We start from the raw sequence: 18,593 nt of genomic DNA, 5'->3' as shown, positions 1-18,593 counted from the left end.
TGCTGGAATAGGCTAGTCCCTGACGCACACTTTCCTGTGCAGTAATTTGTGTGTTAAGTTGAATTTAGAAGTAGCACTTCAACAAGAAGAGGTGGAGATTTTAACACTAGGGTTCAACACAACATAGGGAGTCAAGATCGGACAGTTAAGCAAGACCCATCTAAAGGTCTTAAGGTCTGTGTTAGTTAATATTGTGCTGTAAGATTTTACATTTAATTTGTACAAATCATTTAGTTTGAAGCTCCTGGCAGTTACCTGCCTTGCCCAGCTGGTAATCCAGCACAATTCTCTATTTATAACTCCTTAGACAATAAAAGAACTGTGAACTCCTGGTTGCTCTGTGATTTCAATCACATCACGGTTTGAACCTTTGCTGGCCTTCTTTACCTGCATGACATCAGTGAGTCAGTGCTCCGTCCTGGCCGGGACACCAACCAGCATCACTTCACCTCTCCACGTTTCCAAGTAGCTGCTGGAGGAGAGCCTCGTCTTCTTCTCCCCGTTCATTGGCGACTCGGGACGCCCATCACGAGAAGCCAGCTCCGGGGCATTCCCCATGCGCATGCTCCGTCGGAAGTGGTGGCTTTTCCCTTTCGTCCATTGGACCGAGCCGCTGTCAGTCGGTTCCCTCACGTCGCGCAGCGTCCGTCTCTCCGGCTCCTCCGTCTGCTGAGAGCCGCCGTCATATTGGCTGCTGGAAGCAGCAGCGACCACGGCAGAGAAGAAGACCCCCACCATGATGAAGAGCAGCCTGTCGCGGCACTTTAAGAATAATTGAACCTTTTAAATCATTTTGATTAGTATTTAAGTAATTATTTTAAAAAATATTCGGGATGCTACCATCCAGCATCCCGGTACTTTTAGTGCTTTCATCTGATACCGTGGTCCGCAAGGGGGATACATGCCTGACTTCTCTTAATAGCCATTTTTTGCAGACAAAGAGAGCTGTTGAATAGGGCTTTCGGGAAGCACAAGGGTAAGATTTCAATTCTGGAAACAAACAAGTACTTGTAAAGCATGTCACGTTTGTGAACTCAGCATCTTTCATCGACGCAGCACCACTTTGCTTATTTATATGAATTTTCTGTCGATTTTTCACCAGCTAACAAGCTAACTCCGCTAGCTGGAAGGCTAGCCAAGGCTAAAACGTTAGAACCCCCTATTCTAGGGGATGCTAACCGTTAGCATTTTTGACAGCTCAGTTGGCTGTGTCTTCAGTCATGTAAAATAAAACAGAAATGTTATAGATATGGCAGAAGCGCCCATAACGTCTCGGCCCATGTGAACTTAAATAACGTTATCTTCGCCTCCATGCTTTGTGTCATTCCGACATTTAGCAGTGTAGTGAGTCTGGCTGTGGATGGTTAACGTGTTAGCAAGTCGGCTAACTTGGCTGGGACCAGGGAAAAGTAGGGCCTCCAACAATCTAAAGGCCTTCCAAGCATTTCTATAGATCAGTTATAACAACGTTATAACTCGGTTAGCATGTGTATTGTGTTGACAGTAGTGGCACAACATAGACTGTAATCTTACCTTTCAGTGGACAGTATAGTTCCTTTATTTCGATTGATAGAAATAAAGGAACTATAGATACTTTATTAAGACCAGAATTACCCTTCTGGGATTAATATTCTGATTTTCTTATAAAGAAAATATATATAAAACTATCTGAATAACGGAATCATACTGTCCACTGTTAGTTAATCAATAGGACAAGATGATATTCAAACGATGATAGCTTTGCTATTATAGGAGTAACTTCAATGTAATCCACATTATCCATAATCTGTTCGTGTTCATATACAAGTTAATGCACGTTTTTCCAATTAATTTGACGTGGTTTATTTTTATGGCATTGACATTTATGAGTTTTTTTGAAAACATTACTGAGCAAAAACTACTAACAAAGCTCAACAAAGATAGTTATTATATAAACACTATGTTGATGCTCTAAGGAAAAATGCAATATTGAGTTGCAGGGATATGTTGCTATATTGTATGATATATGCACACTCCGCCTACATGGTATGTGTTGAAAAAATATGTTTTTAGTAAAACAAAACAGTTCTACCTCAGTTTTGTGGAAGAAAAAGCTTATAATTTCTATTAAAATCTCTAATATGTGTTGAGATGTAATCATAGGAATAATCAATGCTTTAAAAGACCCTTTATGGCTTCCTGCCATCCCACATATCTTTCAGAATGTACGATGCTGCAAATATCTCATTAAATCTGGTCTGGTCTGAGCAGAGAAGGCATTCTCCCTTAATCTTGTCTTCTCTCCAGCCTTCTCTTAGATCAGTTTGATCCCAGGAGAAAGGGTGTGTTAGGCTGCTGGAGAGCATAGGAGAGCAAGTAGCCTAGTTAATTCAATGCAGAAATCTGAAAGGTTGTGATGCTGTGATTTTTGTTGTTTGGTCAGACATGTCTAGTATTGTCATTGTCTACTTTGTAAGCTCCAAGAGAAAACGACATGGTGCAACTTTTCCTTTTTCACCTGCTTGTCAGGTCCAACTTCTGAAGTCTTGCCATTTATTATCAGTTAACAGTTAATGTGAATGGCTTCACTGACATGACCACAGTGAACAGGCTAACAAACACGTTTATGTTTTTTTTAACTTGTGTGTACTTGATTCAGCAGTGCATTAGCTAGCATGTTTTTTCTGCTAAGGGATCATTATTGCCTGTAAATAATGGTTTTATGGCTGACTTGCGGTGACAGTGATAGTGTTACTTTATAATTTCTGGGCATATATATTAATCATACTACAAATAACAATTGTGCAGAATCTGTCCTCTTTAAGCCACATTTCCTGGTCTCTGGAACTTGTCATTGTTTTTGAGGCTATTAACAAGCTAAGAGATAAAGCACACCAACCCGTATGGAAAATCCAGCCTCTCAAGATATAACTGATAAAACATTAGCTTTAATTTCACTTCACGTTAGAGGAAAAAATGGCAGGTTGTCAACAAGCAGTTTTGTACATCAGTGTTTTTATGCTGGCAGTCCAATTACTGAATTAACATACTAGCAAATTTATGTTGTGGCTATTAGGACTGTACCGTTAAAATGAGAGACAGTTGTTTGCATGTTATCCTGTCTAAAATCAACTTGGCTGGACACATTGTTAAAGTTCACTTTTACATATATTTCTTTGATCATTGCCTTGACACAGTCAGAACTGTTAAAATGCTAATATTATAATTAATCTGTGAAGAATCAAGCTATGAAAAAAAATATTCGGTTTAATATCATGTAACACCTAGTAGCACAGCAAAGTTGCACAGTTGACAACGAGCAGCTCTCCAGACATTTCCATTTTTGCTTGTGATTGACTAATTGATTAATGCAGCTCTACATAAGAATTAGAGTACACCAATATCAACTCAGTACACAATTTTTGCGTGTCCCTGGGTCAGCTGTATTTCCACACATTGTGGATAGTTGCTGTAACATGAGGAATTATAATAAGGGCCTGTGCTGGCACAGTTTTCCATATGACAAGTATGACGCCATTAAAAGATGTTGCTTACCTTGATGAAACTTTGTAGATATAGGTTTACCTAAAACTGGAGTCAGCAACTGCAGTGCTTTGACTAACCAGTTCAGTTACCGCTGCATTTAATTTTGCTCAGTGTCCCCTGCAGTGCAACAATGGACAAATAAGTTTTTTTAACGTCCAGCAGTCACAGTGTACAGTGATTCACATTTGACAATGTAATTAAATTGAAAATAGAGTTAAATGTATTCAGGAGGCTGAGATACCCTCCTTTTATTTTTCTTTTAATAAAGACATTTGAAGATTAGTCATTTTCAGGGCACTGAGAAGTTTACAGTAATTCAAGTAATTACCTTTTAGTTTGGTATTTCCATTCTAAATTAAGTTATTTACTTGCATATGCCAAGAGCCCTTGGCTGAAATTAAAATGGTCTCATTTTACATTTTATTAGCTTTTAATGAACGACTAAAAACATAGTCAATAACTGATTAAGTGGTTCTTGTAGGTTTCATTACTAAGAATCTGCAACAGAACATCATCCTTGCAATTGTGGTTTTATTTTATTCTGTTTAAACTGTTCACTTTCATTTAAAATATGAATACAAGCATTCATTATTTTACATGTTTGATATTAATGATCATTCATTATAAACAACTATACCTTAGAAAAAAATTTGAAAATCCATTTCAAATGCATCAAAAGTAGCAGGCTGCTCTAACATGTCTCTAATTAAGTAATTGCAGCCATTCCCATTTTGCCCATCCTCAGACTCTGCAAAATGGGAATCATTTAAACGCAGATTAAATGATAATTTCAAAGCAAGCTATGTCATTACAGATTCAAAATTTAATTAAAACCTTAAATATTTTGGTAAAAAAAGTATGGCAAAAAGGACTTTTGCTTTGGGTGTTTGTTAGAAGTCAAATGTCAAATGTTATCACTAGAGTTCCATCTCAAGCCAGTGGTAAATCAGATAGAGGCTGGAGTACTTAGAGTATAGTTGTCACTAACTAAAGAATGAGAAGATGGTGTCTCGTGGACTAAACCATGCACAACACGTTCTCCAGTGTATTGTGTACGGGCCTATGGAATACAAAATAGGAAATAAACTCTAGCATGAGTCATGTCATATTTGGTGATGTAGTTTAGTTATGTTATTATTTTTTCATAGCAACAAATTGATAGCAGGCGCTTTTGTAGGCCTGTGCGTCACAAACCTCCACTGATTGTCAAGTGGAGGAACACAGTCATCTTTTGTGAGTATGGAGGAAGTCAGTATGCAGAACAACTAAAGCCAGGATTTGGCAGAAGGTGTCATGAGTGATAGCTAGTGATAGCTTCATCAGTCACATGCCAAAGACTAATGTGGTTTCCTATGCATCACAGAATGTTTGTCTGTCACAGCTGACTGTGCAAATCCATAATGTCCTTATCAGTATTAGGAGACAAAGTCTGTATGCAGGTTGACATGATGCCAGGAGCTGGATGTCTACTGTTAGCCCTAGAAGCAAGTTGAGTTAGCTTATCATGGAAAGGGGAAGACTTGTGGTAGACCAGCTATAGAGTGACTGTATTTCTCTGTTGTCAGTGAGAACTCCTCTTATTAAAGTACATATAGTATTCTTATAAGAATCAGCATGTGCCGCTCCTACTCTATACCACTGTCAACTTCAGTTTTTCCAGATATAAAAAATAAAAACAGAACTTGTTGAAGTAAGACATGTAGTGGTTTGCCTTTAAGAACAAAATCTTAGTGTAAATGAAATATGTACTGTAATAAATCCATGAAGTTCAGAAAGCGTGTCTGAAAAAGGGAAGTGCAGCGTTATGGAATCCTTCGAGGGTTTGTCTTTGGCAGGCCACCCACATGTGGTGACTGTGCTCGCTGTAAAATTCAAACACAGTTTGGTGCTACTACTTCCAAATCCCTGTCAAATTTTAGTAAGAGTGGTAAATCAACGGCATATGTATGTACATGTACATGTGCCTTGTCTGCTGCTGTTACAGGGAAAGTTTTTGTCAGGTCTAGACTGGCTCTGTAATACAGTACATACCAACAGATCAGCTGTGAGCAGATCCTGGGTTCATTTATAGCTGTGGCCTTGTGTCCCTGCACGTCTGCCTGGCAACTCCTAACTCTGCTGTTCCAGCTACTCAAGCTCACCCACCTCTCAGACACTTTGGCCCCGTTATACTCTCACCATGTCTAATTACTAGATACACAGTAGTCTGGGGAATTAAAATGTAGGACATTCTTTATGTAGCTTTTAACTCCATGTTAAATGGTAGGTATTGTTGCTTTTGCAAGATTTCTCCACCTGCGACTTAATCTGTTTTATCTCCTGTTACCTTCAGGTCCCAGGGGCTCCTATTGATGAAGAAAGTGGGCAACATGTGGAGTAACCTGAAGAGCAAATGCCAGACGCTCTTTCACAACAGCAGTTCAGGACCCAGTGAAAGCAGAGTTGAGGCAGATGCCGTCCACTGTGTGGTGGATCTTGGCCAAGGAGGCACCTCAGGTGAGGCACAGACATCAGGAGCCTCCAGCCCATCACGGAGCCTCCTACCAGTGCCAACGGTAACACCAGGACGTCGACATCACAACTGTGTGTCTGACATCCCGCAGATAGTTGAGATCACTATCGATAAGGACACTGAGGATGTGCGGGGGGGATCGGGTGGTGTTCATCTGGCCCGGAGAGACTCCTATTCCCGTCACGCCCCATGGGGAGGCAAGAAAAAACACTCGTGTTCCACCAAAACTCAGAGCTCTTTGGAGGCTGAAAGGCGCTCTGGCCGCTTGCGGGGGAGTGGGAACCGTAGGGACAGGCGATATGGAGTTAGCTCTATCCAGGAGATGAGCGACTCTGTTTCAGGAGGACGGAGTCTGAATACTCGTTCTCTGCGCCAGCGACTAAGTGATACAGTAGGACTGTGTTTACCCCTGCCTGCTCGCAGGCGCTCCCGCTCATCCAAGAACCCTGTCACCTCCAAACGTAAGATTCACCTGACAGAGCTTATGCTGGAGACCTGCCCGTTCCCGCCAGGCTCAGACCTCGCTAACAAGTGGCACTTGATCAAGCAACACACAGCACCGGTCAGTCCGCATTCCTCCACTGCCCTGCTGGATGCCTTCGACCCAGCCCACCCCTCTCCTGAGGATGAAGAAGAGCGTCTTCGTGAGCGTCGCAGACTTAGCATTGAGGAAGGTGTGGACCCGCCACCTAATGCACAGATCCACACCCTGGAGGCTTCAGTGCCGGGCTCCTCTCTCTACAAACTGGGACCAAAGATGGCTCTCGGCATGGGAGAGGCCTCTGGGGATGGCCGGCTTTCAGGGACTGGCAGCTCTGTGGGTGCAGGATCATCAGGGGCCTGTGGGCAGCTGCTGGGGGCTGCAGCATCAGCCCAGGACTGTGACTCTGAGGAGGATTCAACAACCCTCTGTCTACAGGCCAGAAGGCCCAAGCAGAGGCATGCTTCTGGGGATGGTCACCTCAGCCGGCAGCAACCTGGACCCTGGAAGGTTCACACCCAGATAGACTACATCCACTGCCTGGTGCCGGACCTTTTGCAGATCACAGCTCTGCCCTGCTATTGGGGCGTGATGGACCGGTATGAGGCTGAGGCACTGCTGGATGGACGGCCTGAGGGCACCTTTCTGCTGCGTGACTCAGCCCAGGAGGACTACCTCTTCTCTGTTAGCTTCCGCCGTTACAATCGCTCACTGCACGCCCGCATTGAGCAGTGGAACCACAACTTCAGCTTCGATGCTCACGACCCTTGTGTTTTTCACTCTTCCACAGTCACAGGACTGCTGGAGCACTACAAGGACCCCAGCGCCTGTATGTTTTTTGAACCGCTGCTTACAGCCCCTCTCCATCGAACCTTCCCTTTTGCCCTGCAGCACTTGGCTCGAGCCGCCATCTGCCGCTGGACCACTTATGATGGTATAGGCTCTCTGCCGCTCCCTCCTGCCCTGCAGGACTTTCTCAAGGAGTATCACTATAAACAGAAAGTACGAGTTCGCTGGCTGGAGAGGGAACCTCCACTCAAAGTCAAATAGGGCAGGCTTTTCCATTGCCTGTAGACACACTGCAGCAGGATTACAGAACTTGCAGAAATTCCTCATGGGCCATTTAGAAGCTATATTGAGATGGCTTTCTTCCTGGTGGGGGAATTTAAATGTAACAAGCTATACAAGATTCATTCTAATCTTTGTTTTGGTTATTACTTACATCACAGAAAATACATATGATTATATTCAGTATAACGCTGTCTAGCAAGCACGTTTTTGTGTTGAACAGGTTGTTTTGACAGGGTGGAAAGGCACAAATATCAGCGCTTTGTGTTTTTTCTCCCTTACTCTGTGCTAAATGTCTGCCTGATCCCACAACATCACCCTGCCTGCATGCCTCTCCCTGTTCATCCCAAATTGCTAGTTAGGCCCACATGGCAACATTGTACAATTCACTTTGTGCTTTCTCTATATATTTTTATTTTTCCTTAGCTTTTCAAAGCACCTAGTGGAACACCTTCTCAGGAGGGTTTTAGGTGTTCGGTGTGTGTGGGTTGAGAGGGCATCTGGAGGTGCTATTGGTATTCTGCAGTCAGAGCTTGTCCCATGGACAAAGCTATATAAAGCGTGACATCTCTTTGCACACATGAGCATCACCTAAGCCAGAGATAGGGCCAGATTCATAGAGTTTAGTACAGCACATCAGAAAATTGAAGTGCTATCTAAGGACTATAGATTAGTCCTTTGAAAAAAAACATGTTCCTCCTTAAGCAGTAATGATGAGTGATGAATAATACTCAATCTACTGTGTCCTAGTTAGTGAGCAAGCTAAACTTATCAACTTTATTGCCTCTGTGCAGCAGTGCTTTGGAATCGGGAGAAACAGATTGTAAGAAAGTCGTCTGCCACGTCTTGCCATTGTTACAGTTGTCAAAGCAGACTGTCAGCTTCTGTCAGCGGCCACAGGCACTTCAGCTCCGTGCACACTGCTGTGCACCCGTTTCATTCCTTCCACACTGACACCAGTCTGCAGTTGAGCAGTATGGTTTCTTCACAGAATTGTGTAATTGCTTTATAGTGTTTATATTTACACCTGCTTCCTTCTGTTAACATCTTTGGTGGCATCTGGGATACAGAAATCCTCCAAGTTTGGTTACAGTAAGGAATGCTGATGAGCCTGAGGAAGTGAAGGCTGTGTTTGTCGGAAATGGTGAATGAAAATTCGAGATTCCAACCTCCCATGATTAGTTTGCTGTACCACTTTCCTCCTTAATTTAGTTCTCTTTTTATAAAACCATGTTGATATATGTCGAGCTCTGTGTCATTCACTCTTAGAATACTGAGTGCAGAACTTAACTCTTGAGAACTTTCTGAGAGTTTCAGTAATCTGAATGATTTTCAGTTAAAACCCCGCAGAGGCATTTCAACACAGTACACTTAGATGCCATCAAATGAGACAGAAGAAAATAACAATGAAAAGGTGCATAGGCCCTGTGCTTTAAGCTCACCCACTTATGGTGCACGTTAAAGGTAGTGGGGCTATGACACGGTATTGAAATGATGAGCTGAGAATGTGCTACATCTGTTCTCACTCACTGATGCATGCATCAGTCTCTTGCCACATCATGGTGGTAGAATTAAGTTGTTAGTCGGTCCAATACCAGCCCTGTTGTAGCATACTTCAGTGCAAGACCAGCCGTCACTGCAAGCTCGCAATTTTACAAACGAATGCCGATGAAAAGCCACAAAGGTTAACTCTACATTATGACCATTTTAAAGAGTATAATCCAGCTTTTGTTTTTAAACACTGCTGCCATCAGCAAACTAATTATTAGTAAATCATTTAAAGATTTAAATGAGTTAAGCTTTTGAGAAAACATATATGAGATCATGATGACTGGAAAGACTGACGTGTAAAGTTCTCAATCTAGTTTGGATCTTAGTTCTCATCAGTAGGGATGAACTCATGAACAAACATCCATGCATTCTCTTGCCCATGAATATGTGTCTCTGATAAAAGCTCTTGTACACAGCTGTGTGTAGTACCTACTGAACTTCGTTGGTCATCTTACAATTAAGCTAAACTATGAAATACCACAAAGTGTGTAAGACTCATGCTGCTCTTTTTTCTGTTATATTTATGCCATATCAAGCTCTCATTTACATTCTGAAACTCAACTCTGACCACTGAAGGTTTCAAACGGTTGTAAAACTGAGGTCAGCACCGCGACACAAATGTCCACCGGCTTGTGCCCCACCATTGCGTTGCTTGCATGTGGACGTTTATGTTTCAGGATTTTTAGCATTAATGCTGTCAAATAGAAGCCTCTATAGATCTATCTGAAAACTTGCACACACACGCACACCATACTGTCTTACTCACAGTTACCTGTCCATCATAATGCTTCCTAGCAATAATATACAACTCCTTACTGTGCTCCAAACCCATATGCCGCAACTAATCATGGGCTAATTTTACCACGTTGGGACAAATATTTACCATAAAGACCTCTTTGTGTTGCCTTACCTCTACTGTGTGTTTGAGGGAGGCTTTTCTCCATCCAGCCACGTCCCCAACATCACTTTGCTGATGGCGTACAGTATACTTCTGACATGCTTGTTCTACCTTTGATGCCAGCCTGTTAGGGGGATGTTAGGCTGTTCCACATTAACGAGCAGGAGGAGGAGAGGTGGAGCTGGCTGAGAGACTGAGAGCCTTTGCTTCTTGTTGTGGCTGTGGCATGCTCAGAGAGAGGGCCAGGCATTTGTTGAAATAAATAGCACTATAAATGTGTATTTGTGCAGTCTGCAGGTGTTAGGACATGGACGTATGTTTCGTTGTGTTGGCTCTTGTCTCCAGCATGTTGGATTTGAAACAACAGTGAAAACAAAACTAATTAAGCTATAACCTATTGGTATCCACATTGGGTGAACATAGTAGGAATTGTACTTGTATGTGTTTGTAGTTGCCCCAGTGATGACATAAATTACCACACTTTAGTTGTCATAGTTAGTATTTAGTTGAAAATCATTTGCAAATAGCAGCTGCTGCACTGGCACACGTGCATGAGTAGTCCCCTTGTTTGCAGTACGATTCTGCTTTGCCCATAACTGCAGTCATACTCATTGTTGCTGACAACCAGTAGGAAGGCAAAAAGCTTCCAGAGCAAGCAAGTAAAACATCCTGAGTTGGACTGGGATCAGATGACTGTATTCTCTTTTGGCTCTCCTTTGTCATCCTGTTGGTGGGTTAAAGATTATTATTCACTTTGCCTTCGCTTATAAAAAGCCACTGTTCCCACTCTGTACACCCAATGTGGATTAGAACACTCTCAAACATACTAAAAGCTGTGAGGTAGCCCTGTTTGCCTATTAATAATATTCTGCACTACAGAGTCATAGCATATGAAACTATCCAAATACTTAGACAGCACTGTATGTGTATTAGGTCTCATGGTGAGACTTGTGTGAGTGTCGAGAAGAAAAGAAAAAAAGAGCTGGTGGTCTTGAAACATTTCATTTCTGTTCAGGCACAGTAAGCTGTGTTGATGGAGTTGTGCTCTCCATCAGGCTGCACACTCGGTGTGCGAGTGACATGTGGGGGCATATTTGACAGCCCACACAGAGGGTTCTAGTGGAGGGGACGCAGAGTCAACTGTGAGGGGTGATGACACTGACTCCTATGAACAGTGCCTCTCTGCCCTTGCTCCACCTCCCCTCTTAATTCTCAGGCAGGCCCATTGCAAGGAGAGTCCCAGGACCCTCTCAACCCAGTTTTCCCCATGGGAAATATCTGACATTAACTGTAGCACATGTTTGCCATAAATACCCATAGATTTAGGAGAAGAAGGAAATAAAGACATGTATGTATGATGAGTGATGGAGTTGTGTAATAGGAGCCTGATGAAAAGACATCTTATTGTTCTGTGGTGCATTTATTGTCTGGGACACACATTTGCACATACACACTGGTTATCTTCTACACCTGCATTAGCACAGGTATTGACACACACCCACACCTTCCCACTGCCCCACCCTAAGCTAGGGATGTTGTGTAACCATGGACCACATTTAGCCAGCACCACCTTTCTGTGTAAGCCCCCCCTGCCCCACCCAAAAGGGAAAACAAAGCTGGGATGTGTATTCTATGTTACTAAAAAAAAAAAGAAAATGGTGATTTCAACAATTTTGACCTTACGTTGTCATTAGGATGACATCATTTAGCTGCACTAAGAGAGCCTCATTTGTGGCACAAAACCACAGGGTCTGGTCACAGATAAGAGACGAGCTAGTCGTGTCGCTAGCTGTCCCGTTAAAGCAAGAGCCCCGGATGCAGGACTCCTCCCCCCATCCTTTGCCCCTATCTCGGTACGACTCGTGGTTTGAGCTCTAAGAGGACAAACAAAAACTAAAAAAAAAAAAAACATATTTTAACTTTTTTTTTCATGTTCCCATATATATTTTAGGAAGCTGGGTTAAGTGCTATATGCAAACAGAAAAAAAAGATGTATGAAAGAAATATTATTTTTCATTACTTCTCCCTGATATGCAATGGAGTGTAGTGTAACAATGGTTGCAATCTTTTGTCACTTTAATGCTGTATGTGCACATTGGTTGCTGTGTTGGATGTGGGTGTCGAGGCAACAGGACTTGACAATGATGGGAACTAATGGTTGTCACTCTGCAGCACCACCGTGTTCCCAGACTGCCTTATTCGTTTTGACCAGTCACAAAAGCCCTTTAAATCCTGGGCCACAGCCACTCTGCCACAGGCTGACCGAGCTGACGTCAGACGAATATCGCCGTTCCCGTTCTCCTCTTCTACTTCTTCTTCTGCTTTTCTTTTCTTTTTCTTTTTTTTTTTCTTCTTCTTCTGCTGTCTGGTAGGATTTGGAGCATGTAAATGGCATAATCATGTTCACATCTCACTTGTCTGCTCTGTGTATCTGCTTCACCGTTCAAAAAGAAAAGACAACTTGTTTTCCAGTATAACCTGTTCATTTTTAAGAGCCGTACAATGCGACACCTGTAGCTGTCACTCTTGGTGCTTGGCTTATGCTTCATTGTCTTAATATTCCAAATAAAACTGTTAAGTGTAATCCACACTGGCCTGTGATACAACGCTGAGTGTGTTTTCGTTCTTTCTTCATCGTGCTGTAACACACTTGTGTCCTGGCACAGAGGTGGGGTGTAATTTGGTCAGAGGCCAAGGTGACATCTGGGTATTTGATTTCAGTAATGTTCAAAAGACAATGGTGATGGATCACTGAAACTAAAGACTCAGCATTCAGTACATACCAAATAACTGTGTCTCCTCAACCGGTGTATGGATGATAAGTAACAACATTTCTGCAAATACAATTACAGTTGTATACAATGATTTTACTATTAATTTAGTAAAATCTCCCCTTATCAATTTTTACTGCCTCAGAAATTCCAGCTTTGTACACACACACACACACACACAATTACACTGCAGCTAAAATTAAATATATATATTTATATGCATATATTTTTTATTTTTAAAGCAAGACTTGCTGCTGCCAGCCTCGATTGTGGCTTGGAAGCTAGGAGGCAGCTTGATAAACTAAAGCAATGGGAATGAATGGGATCTCAGTCTGTGGACCCCAAAAAGGGTAAAAACTGCTTCACCAGTGGGCAGTTTCTAGCTCTAAATTGGACAAAGCCTGCCTGAATCAGAGCCATGGGCAGATCCAGAACCACAAAAGCACAACCAGAAAACAGTTTTATGATCGAATCTACAATTTTCTAAAGAGTTCAAGATCAACACTGTGGTCCAACCACTAAAATGGCTCAGTGTTTAAAAGCAAATTCCTTCTTTTATTTACTTCTGATTTCGAAGTTTCAGCTATTGTGGGTGTAAATCTGAGTGTTTGCACAATACAGAAATAATGTCTGGTTGTGAATGGGAACAGAACAGGTTAATGCAAATGTAGAAATAAAATCTAATTCAGACTCGTCTCACCTATAGCATACAGCTGCTGATTCAGCCTTCCTATTAGTGGGGCGACCCTCAGCCATACCCACTCCCTCACTGTGCCCAGCAGCAGCTATGCAGACAGACACGACCAAGCTGCCTGGAAGTTCACGGTTAAGTATTTGTTCATTTGAAAGGAAGTATAAATAGCATGTGGGTTATCGGTTTCATGTTAGCTACCCAAGGCTTATGAATAATTGACGTTCACCCAGGAGAAGGGACAGGGTGAAGGTGAGGGTGAGCTGCCATACAGGGCAGGAAGCGTTTTGTAGAGCTCAAAGAGAGGACAAGAAAGTTGTAAATTCACTGCAGCACATTTGCATCAGTGCCCTGAGAGCGTACCCTGTGAAACAAGCCCCCTCACCAGAATAGCAACCGAGCAAAAAGTCTCCAGCAATAAGTTGTGGAATCTAGTGTCGGATGTGGGTCACTGACTGGAGGAGGAGGAGGAGGACGAAAGCACAGATGATGAAGGTTTTGTCAGTTGATCATCAGGCGTGAACCCTGTCAGACTTCTTCATCTATGTGCGTCCCAGTCAGCTCGGAGCACTGGCCTCCACTGGGTGCGTTGCTGCACCTCTGCTTCGCACAGTGAGCTGGACACGTCCAAGGTGAGAACCATCACTCCGCTCTAATCAGATCAGATGAAAGATTTGCCTGCTGGTGTTTGCAAAGATCCTTATATTGTGTCATTTGAAAATTAAAGTTCACACAACAATACACCTTTTTTTGTAAGGTTCATTTGATAATACACCTTTAAGGAGCACCAGTATTCCCCAGAAGTCCTCAACTACAGCACCTGAAATGTCACAGCTCGATATGACTCAGACAACCTTTAATAACCTGTCAGAGAAGACGAGTAAGAAGGGAAAGCATGCTGAGTTTGGCTGGGAGGAGCAGAGTGGGGTGAGTTCAGTTTTCATGCTAACATAGATTAAGATGCATATTGTAACTAACGGTTTGGTTGCAACACACTGGGTAATAAGGTCGTCATTATTTAGTATTTTTAGCTTGAACTATACCAGTAATACCTGTGCCACTTTTACAGCCCCATTTTCTGAAATCATCAGCAGCGTGTGGGGAAAACTCTTTGGCTCCACCATCTCCCGTCTCACTTGTGAACTAGTTAGGCTTTTTCATTTCCTTCACTTGTTCTCCTGTGAGGCCTCCCCCCCCCCTCCACACACACACACACACACACACACAGTGCTAAGTCCAGAGCTCAACACAGATACACACCACATGGCTCCCTGCACGCAAACAACAGTAACTCTGGCAAGAAGGGGAGGATGAGAAGGAAGAGCACGGAGAGAGGGAAAGGACAGAGTGAGCAAGAGACACTGCTGCTTCCAGCGTTGGAGATTCGCCAAGTCTGTGGCGGCAAAGTGAGTAATGACCTCTAGTTAACCCTCCGCAGACGGCACGCACACACACACAATGCTTACATCCATGTTTCATAGCAGAAATATATCTGCCCAACGGTATTTTACACCCGCTGCGGAGCTCACCTCCCAATGGCTGACAGAGCTCAGGAGGGACGGCCCGCGAGGCTGCTCCTCTTCCACCAACCAAGCCAAGAGCAACAAGGGCACAATCATCTCTAGCTGAAGAGTCGAGGCAGCTACGGGGTCTTAACAAGCAAGAACCCACTTGTGTTGCCGTGCTTCCCTTCGAACGTCACGCAGCTGGATCGTGATCACGAAGCTTCCTAACAGGTTACAGTGACTGGTAGCTTAACTCATAACCTTTGCCCCCTTGTGAATTCTCAGACCTGCTGGAAGTTCAGCTCCCCACCTGTCCAACATCTGCTCTCCAGCTCAGCTTCACATAATCTGATTAAAACCGACCCCCCCCCCCCCATCCAAACCGCGCTCGGCCTCCTCCTTTGACACCCCGTTTTTCTTTGTCAATCCCTCCACCCCTCAGCTACAGAGAAGCCGGACCACATGTGAACAGTCAGTGAACGGCATCTGGACTGACCTCTTTTTCTTTTCTATTTCTTTTTTCTTTTTCTTTTTTTTTTTTGTTCTCTGGCAGAGACACTGGAAAATTTCAGTGGGCATGTCCTGTTAATTCCTCTGTCTTTCCCCCCTGCTTCTCTCTTTCTCATTCTCCCCCTCTCTCTCTGATCCTATCAGCTTCTCTACATGTATGTATACACACTTATATGCCGACATATCGAGGGATGTTGTGATTCTCTGCGTGTCCAGTTCAGGATGCAGGGGTTTAGTATCTCCTATCTTTACTCTTTTTCCTTTCTTTTTTGGTTCTCTGCTCTTATTTCTACCATTTCTGTTCTTTCCCATTCCCCCGTGTCTTTCTCCTCCAGTGCAGTGTATCATTGCTGCTTGGCTGGCCTCTGCATAAACCCTGGGCTCGTTGAGCAGCCCTGCTTACTCTCACCCCTCGGCTCAGCGAGCCTCCGGAAAGTTCTCCTCTCTTGGAGCGCTGGCATCAGGATCCGAATCCATGTATGTGTTTATGGAGTTCTGACAAATTCCTTCCTCCTCGCTCCCTCTCTCTCGCGCTGCAGATTTGACATGCGAGCATTATATTTAATCCTTTATTCCCTGTGCAGGCAGAGGCAGTGTGGTGAAGGAGCTATGGTGCCTGGAGCTGGAACTATGGCCTCTGTGGTGGCTGGTGCACCATTATGGAGGCAGCAGAACAGGCGAGCAGAGGGTTCAGATAGGCCTTGTGGTGGAGTTATGTGATATGTGGTGGAGCTGTATTTTCTTATGGTGGGGTATTGCCTGGGTCAGTGGCATTGGGCATGCTGGTCACTCTGTAATTAATTGAATTATGAATAAGCAACTCCACTCCTCTAGGCATTAGCTTCTCCAGTAGATTTTTGGGCTTTTGTGTTAAATCGACCCAGCTATACCACGGCTCATTAGAGCTAAAGTAAAACATAAAAATGCACAGTAAAGTTACCACACATAATGGTATACCACATATGGTGCTATAAGAATAAATCAACCCCATAACAACCCGGTTAGTAATGCCTCCAGAGTGAGTGGTCAAATTACAGCTGGAAAAAACACTTTTAGCTCTACATCATTAGTTTACAGTCTCAGATTGATTTAGAGATGTCAAATGACTTCTCAAAAGTAGCAAAAGTCACTTTGAAATGTCAATTCAATTTCCTTAGACCTCAGTTATAAGCCTCTGGTACACCACAGTTTGATTCTTGACTATGTGCCTCAGTGAAAACAAAGTGTTTGTTGGATCATCTAACAGCATCTGAAAGCCCAGATGTGCTAGTAATCAAGTGGTCCGCATTTTCAGTAAGTGCACCCTGATCACGAAGTGTGTAAAGGTATAAATATTATCAGGGTAGATTCTTCTGGGAGTTTAAAGCCACGTTATCTGCCTGTCCAGAGATTCACTAGCAAGGACAACGCCGCAGCAATGCGAGTTTAAATGTTTAATAAATCTTTAATGAAGCATTTGGCTGGAGCTGATGGAGCTTTGACGTGCCTGTGGAAGATCCAGGAGTCTAGAAAATGTAAGATATTAAAAATAATAATCCGTTTTCTGTGTCAGCTGGGGTTAAGGGTCTCACAGACAAGACATCACAGTGGTGTTGAGTGCTTTTCCCCTCTCCCAAACAGATTCAGCCCTTCAGTTCTGGGTGATTTAACCTTTAGGCTCAGGTGAGGTTTGAAGTAAGTTCAGCAGTAACTCTTGTGACTCTGTTTTTGGCCTGTTACTGGCCTTTTAGATGCTAAATGCTCCACTGCCTTCTCTGACTAATTGCTTTCTTCATCTGTCTGAGTCCAGAAGCATAAAGCAAAACAGTAACACTGAGCATTTAAGGCCATGAAACCAAAACAATGAGCTGAAAGATGCTAAAAGGTTCTGTAGAATCGGGGGGAACCACAGATGTTGGTTACAACTAGCTGTTACGTGATGCATTATTGGAGCAGCTTTAAACCAAGTCATTCTTTAAGACTCAATGCTAATGCTACAACTGTATCCATGCTGAGAAAGCGAAAAAAAAAACAAAAAACCCTCTGTCCCGTCCTGTCCTGTCTGTAAAGTTGTGATGACTTCCAGGCGTGGAGTAAAACAACAAGAAAGACAAAGTGAGAATAGAAAGAAAGAGAATGGAGACAGGACAGTGAGAAAACGAGGCTGTTCTGTGGTTTTCCTTTTTCGAGCCAGCTTTCCCAGAAGCGTGAATCACCTAAGGGTGACCACAAAGGAGCCCAGAGGCTTTTTCATCCCAACCCCGGGGTCTCGTCTACAATGGGCAGGGTGGGACAGCTGAGCCACTGCTCAACTGTCACACTGGCCTCTCGCTCTGTTTCCCACTGACTCATGCAGCTGTTGTGACACCACAGAGCACCAGCTACACGACCACAACCCACCCAGTTCGTGGAAGGTTCGCTTGTTTTGTTAACGTGTTGACATATGTTTTTTTCTGGCACATCTGGCTTTATTGTACGTCCAGTATGTCACTTGTTTACATGCTGCTGACATGTATCATTTTGTCTGGCATTCAGCTCTTTTATTTACCGCTGCTCTGAGGATATAAACATTATATATGGGCTTCTGTGGTGTTAAGTGATCTTCCTTGGCCAGATCACATGCACCCACTATGGATGTTGTTGATGTTGACACTGTGGCTAATACAGATTTGAGGATCAAGACTATTTCGACTTTGACTCCACTCCACTACATCATTTTTATCTACGTTATCTAAATGCTGTGTGTTTTCAAGACATCTGGCTCCAGCCTATACCAACTGACCCTAACAGGATGTTCTTTCGACCACAATCAGTTCTTCTGCCTTAAACAACAACCCAAGCGTTACTGTATTTTTCTTCAGTGGAATTTCTGAACAAATTAAGTTGAACTGCTGTTTCTTGTAATCTTTGTTTGACTAGAAAATGTTCTTGGAGCTCCCTGCTCTGTTCTCAGCAAAGCTCGCTTTCACATCCTGCATTTGATGGCCTAAAACAACCACAGGTCATTGAGCAACTTCGCTGGAGCTGTTGCCTGTTGGGCAACTTGCTCAAGGGAATCTGTGGATGTGAACCTGTGACTTTTGGTCACAGTCTGCTCTATCT

General features: G+C 43.3%; 1 protein-coding gene across 1 annotated transcript; it reads left to right on the top strand.

The window, feature by feature from the left end:
- Positions 1–610: 610 nt before the first annotated feature.
- Positions 611–12,641, top strand: socs5b (suppressor of cytokine signaling 5b). The gene is made up of 2 exons (XM_026355066.1): positions 611–976; positions 5,858–12,641. Exon 2 carries the CDS (start codon positions 5,877–5,879, stop codon positions 7,566–7,568), a length of 1,692 nt encoding a protein of 563 aa, XP_026210851.1. The 5' UTR covers positions 611–976; positions 5,858–5,876; the 3' UTR covers positions 7,569–12,641.
- The last annotated feature ends 5,952 nt before the right edge of the window (positions 12,642–18,593 follow it).

Source organism: Anabas testudineus, chromosome 15 (assembly GCF_900324465.2).
Source record: "Anabas testudineus chromosome 15, fAnaTes1.2, whole genome shotgun sequence".
In the NCBI taxonomy this organism is placed as follows: Eukaryota; Metazoa; Chordata; class Actinopteri; order Anabantiformes; family Anabantidae; genus Anabas; species Anabas testudineus.
This window is presented reverse-complemented; position numbering and strand designations above follow the sequence as displayed.

Bases quoted from the DNA above. Each gene is read 5' to 3' on its own strand.
- socs5b (XM_026355066.1), top strand. From the start codon at position 5,877: ATGAAGAAAGTGGGCAACATGTGGAGTAACCTGAAGAGCAAATGCCAG.